This window comes from Sporobolomyces salmoneus (assembly GCF_050403485.1).
Source record: "Sporobolomyces salmoneus JCM6883 DNA, S_salmoneus_JCM6883_v1_ctg1, whole genome shotgun sequence".
Taxonomy (NCBI): domain Eukaryota; kingdom Fungi; phylum Basidiomycota; class Microbotryomycetes; order Sporidiobolales; family Sporidiobolaceae; genus Sporobolomyces; species Sporobolomyces salmoneus.
The window spans coordinates 387,584-402,319 of NW_027481162.1; the positions used below are offsets into that span (position 1 = coordinate 387,584).

Sequence of the window (14,736 nt, forward strand, 5' to 3'; positions counted from 1 at the left end):
TCAAAGTACCTCGCAGAGACTTCTCGATGTCAACAACCCATGAGAAGATAGAAAAGCATCCATAGAGGCACATTGCTACAACAAACAACGAAAAGAAAGAATAGACACGAAATCTAACTACATCGTTTAGATCACTCTTCCTCTTTCTCGCCTTGATCCTCAAATCCTGCCTCTAATTCAGCTTCGAGACTCGCCAAGAACCCTTCGTCGTCTGAAGAGACACTCGAGGAAGCTTGACTCATCTCTGCGTTCGCGATCGCCGAGTCAATAATTTCTTGTGCGTTGTTCCCCGTCGATGATGTAGGCGGTAAAGCATCCGAGTCGGAAGCAGCAGCGAGGGCTGCGGCAGAGAGAGAAGTCTTGAGTCCCGATGATCTTGACCGCGCGGTCTTGACTCGTTTTTGCAGAGGTGATTCCGTCGCGCCAGTTCCGTTTATCGAGCTCTTGGACGACGGTGCTCCTCCGCCTCCTCCTCCTGCCTCGCTCTCGTCGTCCGTGCTTGTAGTTGATGGTCGACCCCTTTTCTTTGACCGATTCTTGATCGCAGAATCGTCGTCTCGATCCGTCGCATCGTCGTCTGTCTCGTTCAACAAGTCGTCCATTTCCGCCATCGCTTCTCCCCAATCGATCTCAGCCATATTCAACTCGACGTCTTCCTCTCCTTCTCCTTCTCCCTCTCCCGCTCCTTCTTTTTCTCCTTCTTCATCCGATAATTCAGGCCTGACGGGAGAGCTCGGTTCCTCCAGAGCCGCAGGTACTGAAGAGGTAGCTTTCGGATCGGGAAGTAAGTACGGCTCCTCTGGAAGTCTTGTCCAGTGCGCTACAGAGTCGAGTAACCATTGCGGGTAAACGATTTTGATTCTCGGGTTCTTCCTCGCTGAATGAACTTTGGCGGTTCCGGCCTACGAGGAGGAGACAGTCATGGTTAGTATCGCGTTCTTCGAGAGCCTGTGAAAGCAAGGGAAAAGCTCACCTGATTCGCAACGAGATGAGTTACCCGTTCTCTCAGCTCGTTCCCACACTTTGCGCCGAAAGTCTCCGCCAATTTCCAATATTCCGAGTCTTCCGGTCGAGTTCCTAGTGCGACCAAGCCGGAGAAGACGAGGTAGCAGTCTTTGAGGGATGTTCGTTTCATCGCAGGGATAATTTTCTGTGCGAACACGAGCCGAAATGGGTGAGCGACGCCCTCGAAGTCGAGAGCGAGAGGATGACGTACAGCAACGTCCGAGGTACCAGCCTCATCGTGTTCTTTATAGAAAGTCTTGTGAACGTTCGAGAGAATCTGCAAAACACACCGAATGTCGAATCGTTAAAACTGGCTCTCTCGCGGGAATCGATGCGGGAGAGACTCACATCGAATACTCTGTCGAGTTCTGTATCATCGTCCTTGAGAACTGCTTCATCTATCTCATCCTCCTCGACCTCCTCCTGTCCATCGACCGGCGTTTCTCCGTCCTTAGCCGCGACCTCTCCATTCGTCGAAGGAGGAGTCATATCAACATCATCCGATACCTTGAGGTCTCCATCTCTCGTCGTAGTCGTAGTCGTCGTGACCGGAGAAGGACTCTTCGAATTCGATTGTCGTTCGTGCTGATGCTGCGCATGGGATTGATCCGCGATCTTTTGGAGCGGTCGGTCAGAGATTTGTAGCTCGATATCGTGTGCGTGAGCGAGGGTGACTGAAGTGTCGGATAGTGCGGGGGAGACGATCGAGGTTGGGGAAGGAGTGACTGAGCGAAACTCGAGCGAAAGCGCAGAATGTCAGTCAAGCGAGCAAGACAAGCGAGTATAGCTAGAGAGGACCCACCGAGTAAATCTGTGATAGTCTCGTGGTGCTGAGGATGTAGAGGGAACGAAGGCACCTTTTCCTCCTCCTCTCCCTCAGGAGACGTCGGCGGAGTAGTCGTGATCCTTTCCCTCCCCGTACCGCCTCCTTGCGAATCAGCCGGTAGAGTTGAATTCGAACCTTCGGAGGAAGCGGGCGAAGGAACACCGTCGGCTTCGGGAGCTTTGACGGGAGGTGGAACGAGCTCTTTCTTTTTCGGTAAGAACGCTGCGTTGATGTCTCCGATACCGACGAAGAATTCGTCTGACGGGAAGAGGAAGATGGTACATGCGAATAGATCAGTCTCGCGATCTAACGAGCTGAGATTCGAGGGAGAAAGCTCACAAGGAATAACCTTGACCAAGTTTGGAGAACCGTCCCAAACGTCTGCTCGATCATCGATGATGACGACCATGTTCGTATCGCACGGGAACAACCTCTGTAGACTCTTCCTCGTCATACCTACCAGTTCGATTCTCGTCAGTTTATGCTTGCACGTCGGAGGAACGAGTTCGAGACTGCTTACTTCCAGACTCATCTCGTGAGAGAATGCGACCGCCGAACAAAGCTCCAGTAGGATCAATCACCTTGCATACCTCGATCGCGTACGCCCGTGTACCCATCGTGTAGACGTGCATTTCGTATATCTCGGATATTCTCGATAAGAACGACGAGAGTCCTGGTCTGTAGAGATCGTTAATCACAAGCTAAAGAGTCAGTACATGTCCCGGAATGGAGAGCCTGATTGACGAGACAAACTCACCTCATTTTGATATAATACCAACATCCATCATCTTCCTCCTCTTCTTCCTCCTCGTCCGCCACGACCGCTTCTTCCCCGTTCGATTCCGTCTCCCTCTCTTTCCCTTTCCCATTCTCATCGACCTTCACCTCAACCTTTCCTTTCTTCTTCTTCGCCGGTCTCTTCACTCCAACTTCATCCCCCAATTTGAACTTGCCCACTCCATTCAGTGCTCCAAAGTTCGGATTCGTCGGATCTTTCAACCATTCTCCAACGGTAGGGTCGACGGTCGCGTGCACGATCGTTTGATCGAGGTCGACGATCAGGGACAGTTTCTTTTGCGAGAGGAGTCGTTGGGTCGTGGCGGATTCGAGGCGGTGCGCTTCCTGTATGACGAGTCACCGGTTGTCAGTACGAAGAGCTCGAGAAGAGCCCGAGAGAGGCTACTGGTGAGACAGAAGTGCGAGAAAAGCGGAAGACGCACCGAGAGTGAAACGGTCAAACCTCCAACATCGTGAACCATACTGATCGTAGCTCTCGCCGTATCCGAGAACCCAGTGTAATCGACACTAAGTTTCGTTCTCCTAGTCTCAGCTTCACATGTTCGGTCGACAGAGATTTCGGAAAACGTACGCGGTGAGATCTTTCCCGCAAACTGCGCACATTCCATCCCACTGCACATCGTGCGTACATGGTTCTCGAATATGTACGATAGGTTTCCTGTAACATAGCAGCGAGAAGTCAGCAAAGGAACGAAGAAGAAGCTCGATGTGGGGGAGCTCAAAGTTTCGAGCGAGAACTGCCGCTTCCTCGCTCGAGTTCCACCAGCGGGAAGTAGAGGGACAAACTTACGTTGAATCTTGTAAGATCTCCCCCTCCTTGATATCCCATTTGACGACCAAACCTTCCACAGGACTATCCCAGCTTTCCACTACTCTCTCTCGTTTCCCCTCAGCGTCCGGCTTGACGGGTAGATACGAGTAGGTCAAGATGGATTGAGTCTTTTGAACTTGCGAGTTGGCGAGGGAATGGAGTCGGTGAATCGTGAGGGGAAATGGAAGCGACACTGGGAGGTGGAGTGCAGTTGGAGGGACTTCCATTGCGGATCAAGGTGGAAGCTAGAGGTCTGGAGAGCTCGTTCGGTGTCTTTCGAGGCTTGAGCAGATGGCGTGAGAGCGGAAAGACGTAGTTAGAGATCAAGAACGAACTGGAGCTCTTTCCCTCTCACTTCTCCCTCTGCTGATAGTCTAGTCATAGCCGCAGCGACCCAGCAAGTCCCCCTTCAGACCTACCCAGCTGTAAACGAGCCAAGCTTCCCTGAGAATAGACTCTCTTCGCCTCCTTCAACTATCCACTTTCACCTCCGATCAACGTTCCTTTAGCACCACGATGGCTTCAAGGTTGATCTCACCACTCCTAGCACTCGGTATCGGAGTCGGCTCCGGAATCTGGATCTTCAGTGCGTCTCTCCGATCCTCTCCCTTTCCTTCTCCCTCTGACCTCATTTCGCCCCTCTCTTCTTCCTTTCTCTCGTCGATGTGACTGTCCGAACAGAGCCTTTGCTAGAGTCTTACGCCGCCTCGACTTCGGGTACCTTCAAACCTGAAGACGATCACCATTCAGCTCCAGTCCCGAATCTCCCGTTCACTGATCTTCAACCGGCGAAAGATCCAGAAGGAAAGGATCTGTTGAAGGCGCCGAAGGATGAGATTCCGAGGGAGGAACCGAAGCGCGAAGTGTAGAAAGCATAATGTGAGTTTGGCTCGGAGAGAGCAAATGGAAGGAGGCGGAAACTGATGAAAGTCATTTCGTTCCGCTCACGAGCAGGTATCGTCGCCTGTCCGAATGATGTACCGTTGATAACAGGCTGTAGCATTATCTTGCAGTATTAGATATGGGATAGTTTCAGTCGTTCACTCGGAAGCAAATCGCGCGCCACTCTCTTTGACCTCGGAAGAGAAACTCGAGAAGCTCGCCGCCAGAAGTGGGCTCAATATAGAAGTATCACAAGAGATGCAGTGCAAGATGAGGGAATGCGAGAAAAGGGCAAAAGCAGATGTGTTCATACAACCCAGAAAAAATAGAACAATAACCAAAACCAATCTTCTATTTGTGCTCTCCGTTCCTCCTGCGTCCACCAGTCTTCGTTCTGTGAGAGCAAGGCACCGCGAGTCAGGCCTGTACAGGGGGAAGGATGAGTGGTGAGATAGACGTACCGGTTGACGTGATTTCGAAGTTTCTTGCTCTTTTGATGCAAACTCGCTTTGCTCTTCGACGTGACCTGGTACGAATGAGCGACCATTGCGAAATTCTTCTTCCTCTTCTTCTCGGCGTTCGTCGTCGAATGAGCCTTGTCGTCGAGCTTCTTGTGTTTGTGACTTCCGAACTTCTCTCGTCCTTCTCGACCTTCGGCGATCTTCGCCAATCGCTCTTCGTACGAGTTCTTCTTCTTCTTCTGTAGACCGAGAATATCCCCTTCGACGAGGAAAGCGTCGGATGAATCGCCGTGGTTCGCTTTGCGAGCGGCGGCGAGGGCAGCGAGTTTTCGTCGTGCGGCAGCTCCTCCTCCATTCTTTGCGTCTTCTTCGGCAGCCGACATGCGGAGTTCGTCGATCTTGGCAAAGTCGGCGGGAGTGAGGATCTATTTCCTCGAAACAGAGTGAGTTGAGCGCGAAAACAAGAACGAAAATAGAGGACTGACTTTAGTCGTTGCGAGATTGGCGAAAGCAGAACCCTCGAGAACCTTGTTCGCGCGAGCAAGACTCATCTCGTACTCTTCAGGAGCTTCCGTACTCTTATTTTCCTCTCCTTCTCCCTCATCCTCGTCATCGCTATCCTCGTCTTCTCCCGATTCATCGTCGAACTCGATCTCGTCCTCCTCCTTCAAAGCGGCCATCTCGACAACCTTTCCTTTCCCTTTCTTCCCCTTCTCCTTGTCCTTGAGTTCAGTCTTTCTCCTCTTCCTCTCGCGATCTTCGTCGTCGTCCTCGGAATCGGAAATTTCGAGATCCGAATCTCCATCACTTTCGACGTTGATCCATCCACCCGAACTGTCCGAATCGTCGGAAGAGTTCGATTCCGCTTCCCATCCGTCCCATCCTGCTTCGTCGTCGTCCTCGACGGCTTCGGCTCCTTCTTCTCCGTTTTCAGCGGCAGCGGCAGATTTCTCGGCGAGATGTTTCGCGAAGAGCTGAATCAAACGAGAGAGTCAGCAGAAGGAACTCGAGTAAGTTTGAGAGAGAGGTGAACTCACATCGAGACCATCGATTCCAGTAGCAACGTCTCGTTCTTCTCCAAACCTCAAAGGTTGAGCCGTTTCTTCCCCGGCTTGAATCGCCATACTCGCGACCTTTCCCCTCTCCCTCCTCTTGAGTAACTCTGGGTTAACCTCTCGGAACAACTGCAACAATCCCCTCGCGGCGACCAAGACTCCTTTATCTTTCGACTTCCTGTACTCGATCAAATCTTCCAACAAGTCTCGATCCATCGCCAGCGGTTGTCGTCTCGAAATCTCGGTGATTGCGTTCAATCCGGCGGCGTTGACTTCGGCCGCAACTCCAGAATGAACGAATTCTGCCGCGATTTTTCGGAGAACGGGTTGAAGGTCTTCGTCGGGAGTACGGTCGTGAACGGATTGAGCGAGGGCGACGAGGATTTGAGTGATTTGGAGTTGGTGGTGAGTGAGGTATTTGAGAATGTACGAGTAGAAGGGTAGAACCGTGAGTTTGTGAGTGGTCGAAACTCGTCCGAAAAGTTGCATCATGAGAACCTTGTGTTCGAGAGTGAACGCTCGATCTCCTCCTACGAGTTGAGCGTAGAGTTGTTCTCCGAATCCTTCCGGGTTCTGGAGTAACTCGATCGCCGAGAAATTCGCTTGAGGTTCTTTCTGATTCTGTTCCTTCTGTCTCCTCTTCTGGTTCGCCGATTTGATCTCCCTCCTCGCTTTCCTATCAGAACTCTTCCTCTTCTTGTTAATCTCGACCTTGTGTTTAACCTGTTGAATATCGGGTCCAGCATCGTCTTCTTCATCCGAATCGACGAAATCTGCTCCACCAGGTTGTTGATCGGGAGTAACGAGGAAGAAGTGCATCGCCGCTGATTGTACTTTCGTATCAGGGTGGAAACAAGCTCGAGCGACCAATTTGACCGTCATTTCGTCCCTCCAGATATTCTTCCTCCATAATTCCGTCGCGATCTTGACGGCCCACATCGCTTCCCTTGCTCCAACGGCTCGACCCGCTCCTGCTCCTCCTCGACGGGAAGCTTTAATTCCGGTTCCGACTCGATCCGTTTCGGCTTCGATTCCTCGTTCAATCATTTGGAAACATAATCCTTGAACCATTCGGTTCAACTTGTGATGTTTCGTCTTCAAGTTCGCGTGTTTGATGTCTCCGATGATCGTCTTGAGGATGAACGAACGAAGGTTGGGAGAAGTCGTGAGGGAAAGAAGAGGGAACAGCGTTTTCAATAACCTGTTACGACGATCATTCAGTCAGTTTTGAGCTGGACACGAGCTTTCCAGAGCTAGAGAGCTGCTCACTCGACACCAGTAATGACATCCCTCCTCCTGAGCAAGACGAGACCCTGCATCATAGTTTTCCTCGTTTCCGGTGCCAAAACGACTCCTCCACCACTAATTCCACTCGCGGCTGCTGCACCATTCGGATCGTTCGTCGTGTTCGTCGTAGCCGAGGAGGTAGAAGCGGCGGGAGTCGAAGACAAGAGTAAACCGGACAAGATTGAAGGTAAACTCGAAGTCAAAGTCGGATACAAGTGAGCGACCTATTCCACTTCCCCGAATCAGCTCTCGTAGCCATAGGAGAATCTGGATGCGTGAACATACCTGACAAACGAATCCCGTAACTTCTTTCAACCGTTCTTCATCCTGTTTACTAGTTCCGCCCAAACCCAACTGTACGATCTTGACCAAACTTCCAAACCTATTCCACTGCACTCCAAACTCTTCTGCATAACTTTCCGGACTCCGTTTGATCAAATTCTGCAACGTAGGGAGGGAAGAAGTGATGAGTGCTCCTCGTTGAGTTTTCGTCCTCAATCCAGTCTTGTTGTCGGTAGAACCGGTACGCGAAGTCGTTGTCGTTGCTCGTGAACCCGCATTAGAGGCGGGTCTGGGTCCAACTCCAGCTAGAGGCATGTTGAGAGAGGTCTTTTAGATGAAGTCGTGAAAAAAAAGTGTGAACTTCGAAATTGAACTTTTTCAAATTGGCGATTTTGCGTGGATTACGATTTCGCAACCAAGCTCACTTGTTTCCGTACGGCTGCTCTCTCAGTCAAGGCACTCAACGAAGGGCAGTAAGCATCTTTGTAATTGAAGGAACCAACGATAAGCGCAGAACGATATTCAATGTGAAACGAAAAAAACGAGATATCGAAGATTTGCGATTGATTTGCTTTTCCGATCCAAAGGAGAGTCCAGTGAGAAGTTTTCCTTTCCACTAAGCTATATACATATGATTCCTTTCTTGCCGACTAGACGACCACTGCCATCGTAGGGTTGAATCCCCTTTCACCGTTCTGATCACTTCTAGTTCGTTTCATCCCGATACTCAACTTTCGATTCCTTCCTCCTCCCACTCCGGTTGACATACTACCAAGAGGTGGGATGTTCTCTGACCTTGAGCGATTGAGAGGAGGGACACGGGTCGGAGGAATTGGGGAGAGTGATCCTAATTGAGGGAAAATCGTCGGGAAGAACGAAGTCGAAGAAGGAGTTGTAGCGATCTTCGGGGGCAGAGTAGGTAGAGAAAGTGATCGATTCGATAAGGAGAGGAATCCAGGATTCGGGGAAGAAGGAGGAGTGAAAGAATTGATCGTTGGGTTTTTACGGAGACGTTTCGAAGTCCTTTTCGAAGCTGAATCTGACGATGACGACGATGATGATGAGGGTGAGGAAGAAGAGCGACGATAATTATGATCTGTGATTGAGATGAGAGGTGGACCGAGTTCGAGTAGAGTAGGAGGTGAAGGGAGAGGTGGAGAGGAAGATGGGTTCGTTGGCGTCGGATTCGAGGTAGAAGAGGGGGATGTACCGGAAAGAGGTTTCAGGAAGACTGGTTCAGGAGAAGTAGGGAGTCTGATCTTGACTTGAACGTCTAATACGATCGGTCGAGGTGAAGGTGGTGGCGCTTTCGTTCTAACCTTCGTCGTTTCCGGTACATTCTCTTTCCCTCTACTCGTCTTCCCCTTGTCCGCGTGCGCTCCTCCTTCTCCGCCTGAGTGTTCGGCTGTTTGTACCTCGAGACTTTTCCGATCCCGTTCAGCCTTAATCTGTACCAATTGTCTCTCCCGCTTCTCTATAGCTTCTTGTAACTTCCTCGCCAACGGCTCATCATCATCGTCGTCGTCGTCACTATCCTCCTCCTCCTTCTTCTCTTTCGTTGCCATGATCTTCAAGTTCGGTACCGTATGACTTCTCGAATGATTCCTTCCTCCATTCGCCAACGCACTTCCTCTCCAACTCTTCTCATCCACCTCCACCTCCATCCCCACTCCCATCGTCGTAGTTCTATGCTTCGAGCATCGATTGACCGCTGACCACATCCACAATTCCCTCCCCGGTTTCAATCCTCCCAACCCAGTTTTCTCTCCTCCTTTAACTCGTTTCCCACTTTCGACTTTTTCCCTCATTCGACGTTCGAGAGTCATCGATAACATTTCCTCGAACAACGTCCTCTCATCGTTCCCTTCTCCTGATCCTTCTGTCGTTGTTGATCGAGTCGAAGAATGTGAAAGCGAGAAGGAAGGAATAGAATGAGCTTGTAGAGGAGATCTTGCGGATAAGTGCGATAACGACGCAGGACGTGTGTATCGTTTCGATAAAGGTTTCCTTCGAGTCGTAGTCGAGGGAGGAGGGGTAGAGAAGGGTTTGGAAGAAGGGATCGCGCAAATATATGCGGGAGGGGAAGAATGAGCTCTCATATGAACTTTGGGTTTCGGTGGGAGAGGAGGAGGTGGGATCGAGTTGGGCTGGATTGGTGCGAGGACGGGTCGAGAGGTGGGCATTGATGAATCGGGAGAGGAGGAGGAGGGAAGTTGAGTGAATTGAGGGAGATTGTATGAGGGCATTTAGCGAGCTGCGGGGTTGGAATTCCTGCTGATTCGCCTAGTTCACCTCGAATATATGCTGTCAGCTCTCGTGGAACTGATGCGGTGGGAGAGTGGATGTACTGCGCACGTACCGTTTTCAATTTACTTTGTTTCTCGGAACTCGAACAAGCGAGGGCGGGGCGAAGATTGGGATTATTGAAGTTAGACGGTACCACTTGATAGTCGGGCTGTGGTAGTCGAGAGTCGCGGGACGAAGAGAGAATAGCTCGAGGCGGAGGGGCTTGAGACAAAGGCCGAGAAATTCGAAGCGAGGTAGAGAGAGAGGTAGGTGCTTTAGTTCGGAAGACGCGCAGCGGTCCGAACGTCGACGACGACGAAGATCTTTTCTCTCGACGAGATAGATCAAAGAAGAAGAGAAAGAAGAAGCAGAGCAAAGAAAGCTGGAGTTCCCCGTACAGTACCACCGAAACCCTTCGATCCCGAAACTTATTCTCGGTGTGTCTTCATCGCAACTGATTGAAGTCGACGGGAAAGGGTACACACTAGAGAGAAGAGAACGAACGAAGCTACGTCAGTGTATACCCCGGAAGAAGGAAGAACGATTTCGGTTTGGACCACCGGAAACAGAGAGAGAAAAAAGACGAAAACTCACGAAATTCGTTGAAGATCTCGAATCGGGCTGTCTGGTCTTGGGAGACGTTTCTCGGGTTGGTATCAGTACACCCACGTTACTCGGCATTCTCGGAAGCAGACGGGAGTAAGGAGGGGGGGTTTGCGAATTGCGATTCACGAAATAATATCTACAGTTTTTGAGAGGGAACGAATGAACGGAGGGAGGGAGAGGGGGTTTTACATTTGACCTCTACGAGATTCTAGGTATTTGACGATTAAGAGGGAAGAGTTCATGTACGAATCGACGCAGTTTGCTGTAGTAACGTCGAAAGAAAGTCAAGTCAGTAAGCGATTCGTTTGCAAAGAGTCAAGTTTCGTGCTCACATAGACAAGATTCCTCCGACCTAGAGAACCTAGCTCCAGGTGCGCCGGGAACGCATCTACACACACCGTGAAGTAAGAACTGTCAGATCATTGCGAAGGAATGAATAGGGATAGTTCGTACTTGTCGAAACATCTCTCAGTAAACGCATGGATTTGAGTCTGTAATTGGGCCTTCACTTGCTCTTGTTCGAGGAATTGTCCCAACTCTCGCTACAAGAACGAAGGGTCTCGAGTCAGTACAGAGTTCCGGAGGAGAAAGAACAGTTGGGAGAGAGAACTTACTCGAGTTTGTTCATCGAATTGTTCGAGTCCTTGAGGAGTTGATTGTGTGGGTGTAGGAGCGGACATCTTGGAGTTCAGCTTGGCAGTCAGTGATGGTCGAAGGGAAGAACTTGAAGCGAGTTTCGTTCTTTCTTCTTCCCCTCACCCCGACCCATCGATCAACTCAGCAGTCACTCCAGGAGGATACGTAAACCGCCATTCGTGGTCAAGGAGGTTGAAGGAATTATGGCGGATGATCCCCCCCTCGTCTCGAATTCATCACAACAATCCTCCTCAACTAATCGACCACCTCCTCCACCACCACCGATGATGAGCTCGCTAGAGCTAGACTACTTGATCTACTCCTACCTGCAAGAATCGGGATATTCCTCAACCGGAACGACGCTATTGAACGAATCGAATTTAAACTCTTCGACGAATTCAATTGAAACTCAACCTAGAGTACCACCAGGACATTTGGTCAGATTGCTACAGAAAGGGTTGTTGTATTGTCAAGCGGAAGCCAGTTATAGAGGTACAAACGTGAGTTGATTTCCTCTCTCGAATTCGTTCTCAGTTTCTGTGTGCTCACTCTGCTTTCGTGAGGCTAGACTACGGTCAAACTGATAGGAAGTCCTATAGAGAACGAGTTGCCTCTACCGTCACTACCGAAGAAGAAGAGACTACCACCTCCCCCAACTCCTCCGATTCAATCTCAATCTCAACCTCAACCTCAGACTGTTATTTCAACTGCATCGACTTCAACAGCACCGCCGACGGAAGCACCAGTCAAAGTCAAGAGCAGTAGTATCAAGTCAACGAAAGTCGATAAAGGGAAAGGGAAAGAACGAGAATCAGAAGCACCAATCGCGACAAAAGTGAACGAAAAGAAACGGAAATCTTCTTCGTCCTCCGCAACAACGTCAGGACCTTCGACTAGTAAGGCGAATGGAACAGACATGAAAGACGTGAATGGGAACGGGAATGAAGAGAGTGATCACGAACCGGAAGGAAAGAGGAGTAGGATTACGAGCAATGAAAGTTCGTCAACAACGACGAGCGGCAGGAAGGGAACGGGAAAGAGTAGTAGTAAGAAGGAAGCAGCGAACGGCAGGTCATCATCTTCGACGACGATGGTTCAAAAGGGGAAAGGGAAAGAGAAGGAAGTAGACCCCGTCGAGGAAGATACTCGAATGAAAGATGATTCACCTCTCCCTCCTCCTGCACCTCCTTCAACATCAGTCCCTTCAACGTCGAAACCCCCTCTACCTCTTCCTCCACCCCCCGCTCCAGCCCCGACCGCTTCAACCTCGAAACTCCCCAATTCACGTCCTCCTCTTCCCAATTCTACATCTTCTCGCGAACTTCCATCCCCTCCGCCTCCACCACCTGCCCCTGTTCCTGCTCCTACCCCGATATTGACATCGACCGCAAGTTCGACAACGATGAAACGACCTCTATCTTCATCCTCGAATTCTCAATCGAATCAACCTCCAACGAAACGTGCTTCTTCCCCTTCCGTCCCCCGCAGCAATAACAACAGTCTCAAACCCGCCTCAACCTCTCAAACGACTCCCGCTTCTTCGAATGATACAACGAACCCTCCCGCTTCTTCAAATTCGACGACGACCCAAACTCAGCAACAAGCACCCCCAATGAAGATTCGAATCACTACTACAACTCGAAACGTCACTACGACTACGACAGCCTCAAGAGACAATTCCACGAATTCGAACCCAGTAAGTCCGGTGACTTCCCGTGCCGGAGGAGGAGGAGGAGGAGGAGGAGGAGGAGGAGAAGAAACGAGTAGTAGTAGTAGTAAGAAATTGATGAAAGTGAAAAGTGAGGAAGGGAAATCTTCTTCGACGAGAGAAGTGGGTCAGGAAGGAGGAGGAGCAGCAGGAAGTGGAGGGGAGAAGAAGAAGAAAGCGTTATTACGTGAGAAAGAGAAAGAGAAAGAAAAGGAGAGGGAACGGGAACGAGAGCGAGAGAGGGAGAGGGAAAAAGAAAGAGAAAGGGAACGAGAGAGGCAGAAAAAGGATCGAGATGGCAAGATTGATATGAGTAAATGTAAGAAGATTAAAGGGATCGGGGATTCGAGTTCTTCTACGACGAGTGCGGGTGCTGGAGGAGTCATCAGATTGAAAGGTCATACGGTTGCGGTGAGTTCTCCTCTTTCACTTTCTCTCTCTCCCGCGGAGTGCTCGTTCGAGGAAACTGACGACTCTCGCTCGGAAACTATAGATGGTACAACCCTGTTCGTTCAATTCGAAAGTCCCAACTCTTCTCGCTACCGGTGCCGGGGATTCAACTTGTCGAATCTGGGACGTCCCTTCTCCTTCCTCCTCATCGTCCTCGTCTTCGTCGAGTCAAGTCGTAGAAGAACATATCATATGTAAACACGCATCGGCGCAACGAAAAGTCGGAGTAGCGGCGGTAGCTTGGAATCCGAGCGGAAGTCTTTTGGCGACTGGTTCGGAAGATGGAATCGCTAGGATTTGGACGTGAGTCTCCCATAACTCTCCTTATCCTCGCCGTTCAATTACTGATTCTCGAGATATTCTAGTCCTTCGGGAGATTTACATCTAGTTTTATCGATGCATCAACGAGCGATCAATTCCCTCCGATGGGCACCTTCCGGCACTCTCCTCCTCACCGGCTCGTTGGATTCGACGGTCTGTCTGTGGGAATTGAGCAGCGGGAAAGTGAGGCAGCAATACGGAACTCATGGAGATTCGATCCTCGATGTCGATTGGAACGACGATTCGACGTTTGCGAGTGCTTCAATGGATAAAACGGTTCATCGTAAGTCTCTTCTCTCACCACCGTCACGGGGACTGATCGCTTATGTTCCCTCGGTCGCGTGTGTTCAAGTTTTCTCGACCGGTCGAAACAATCCAATTCATCGTCTCCGAGGTCATCGAGATGAAGTGAACGTTGTCAAGTTCTCTCCTTGCGGTACTCTCGTCGCGACTTGTTCAGACGATCACACGGTCCGAATCTGGTCCTTACGAAACCTCCCAGCTCTCGCTTCCACGATCGACAAGAAACTCGTGAAACGAGGGGACGAAGCGAGAAAGATTGATACGGAAGATCAAGAGGGTTGTTTAGTGTTGGAAGGTCATGAGAGTGAGGTGCATCAGATTAGTTGGAAACCGGGGTGTGGAAAACAAGGGACGGAGAAAGATGGGAATCGGTTAACCGCTTCGTGAGTCTCACCTCTCAGTCGTCTCCGATGATGTGACTGAACGATATCGTCTTGGTTAGATGCTCGTTCGATCAAACTGCGAAACTCTGGGACGCCGACGAAGGAACTTGTTTATACACGTTTTCACGTCATCAAGATTTCGTGTACTCTATCGCGTTCGAGCCTACTCTTGGTCGATTCCTCGCTACCGGTTCAAATGACGGTACCGTCATGGTCTGGAGAATCAAGGTTCGTCTCCCCCGAACTATTCAACTTTTTCCCGTTCGTGATTACTGACACTTTTCGCTTCGCTTTTCGCAGGATAAAGCCCTCGTACTCGAATACGAATCCCCCGCGCCAGTCTACGAACTAACGTTCAATCCTCCGGGCACTCAAATCGCGGTCACAGGTCAGCTAGAACAAGTCGCTGTAGTACCTTTCGACCCGATCGCTTCTTTCAACGTTTGAAGGAAAATAGCTCCTCTTCGAATCGTTGTGATATTCCTCGATGATGTTTCTATACCCCTTGAACTACTGTTTCGTATCTCGCAAAGAAGTGAATTGCCGGACAGGAATGAATGGAAAACCCACTATTCCGAACTTTATTGTGCAAATTCTAGGGAGTACAGTGGCGTGCGAAGAAACAGAGAGTAAGCC

General features: G+C 50.3%; 6 protein-coding genes across 6 annotated transcripts; 2 read left to right on the plus strand and 4 right to left on the minus strand.

Moving 5' to 3' along the window:
- Positions 1 to 131: 131 nt before the first annotated feature.
- Positions 132 to 3,667, minus strand: FCP1 (protein serine/threonine phosphatase; the record flags this gene model as incomplete). Its single annotated transcript, XM_076628273.1, has 11 exons — positions 132 to 902; positions 974 to 1,150; positions 1,217 to 1,282; positions 1,354 to 1,730; positions 1,808 to 2,089; positions 2,171 to 2,287; positions 2,352 to 2,509; positions 2,589 to 2,953; positions 3,052 to 3,136; positions 3,201 to 3,287; positions 3,420 to 3,667. 11 exons carry the CDS (start codon positions 3,665 to 3,667, stop codon positions 132 to 134), a joined length of 2,733 nt encoding a protein of 910 aa, XP_076491674.1.
- Positions 3,668 to 3,956: 289 nt separating this feature from the next.
- JCM6883_007443 (uncharacterized protein) lies at positions 3,957 to 4,309 on the plus strand (the record flags this gene model as incomplete). Its single annotated transcript, XM_076628274.1, has 2 exons — positions 3,957 to 4,026; positions 4,122 to 4,309. 2 exons carry the CDS (start codon positions 3,957 to 3,959, stop codon positions 4,307 to 4,309), a joined length of 258 nt encoding a protein of 85 aa, XP_076491675.1.
- A 364-nt stretch (positions 4,310 to 4,673) lies between these two features.
- On the minus strand, positions 4,674 to 7,722 carry SDA1 (Sda1p; the record flags this gene model as incomplete). Its single annotated transcript, XM_076628275.1, has 6 exons — positions 4,674 to 4,716; positions 4,784 to 5,208; positions 5,269 to 5,757; positions 5,821 to 7,039; positions 7,108 to 7,349; positions 7,411 to 7,722. 6 exons carry the CDS (start codon positions 7,720 to 7,722, stop codon positions 4,674 to 4,676), a joined length of 2,730 nt encoding a protein of 909 aa, XP_076491676.1.
- Positions 7,723 to 8,057: 335 nt separating this feature from the next.
- On the minus strand, positions 8,058 to 9,653 carry JCM6883_007445 (uncharacterized protein; the record flags this gene model as incomplete). The annotated part of the gene is made up of 1 exon (XM_076628276.1): positions 8,058 to 9,653. The coding sequence occupies one exon, from the start codon at positions 9,651 to 9,653 to the stop codon at positions 8,058 to 8,060; it is 1,596 nt and encodes a 531-aa protein (XP_076491677.1).
- Positions 9,654 to 10,484: 831 nt separating this feature from the next.
- On the minus strand, positions 10,485 to 10,979 carry TIM8 (protein transporter TIM8; the record flags this gene model as incomplete). Its single annotated transcript, XM_076628277.1, has 4 exons — positions 10,485 to 10,561; positions 10,632 to 10,687; positions 10,753 to 10,841; positions 10,914 to 10,979. 4 exons carry the CDS (start codon positions 10,977 to 10,979, stop codon positions 10,485 to 10,487), a joined length of 288 nt encoding a protein of 95 aa, XP_076491678.1.
- A 159-nt stretch (positions 10,980 to 11,138) lies between these two features.
- Positions 11,139 to 14,547, plus strand: JCM6883_007447 (WD40 repeat domain-containing protein; the record flags this gene model as incomplete). Its single annotated transcript, XM_076628278.1, has 7 exons — positions 11,139 to 11,435; positions 11,504 to 13,054; positions 13,137 to 13,396; positions 13,459 to 13,697; positions 13,767 to 14,100; positions 14,160 to 14,328; positions 14,401 to 14,547. The coding sequence occupies 7 exons, from the start codon at positions 11,139 to 11,141 to the stop codon at positions 14,545 to 14,547; spliced, it is 2,997 nt and encodes a 998-aa protein (XP_076491679.1).
- Between the last annotated feature and the right edge of the window lie 189 nt (positions 14,548 to 14,736).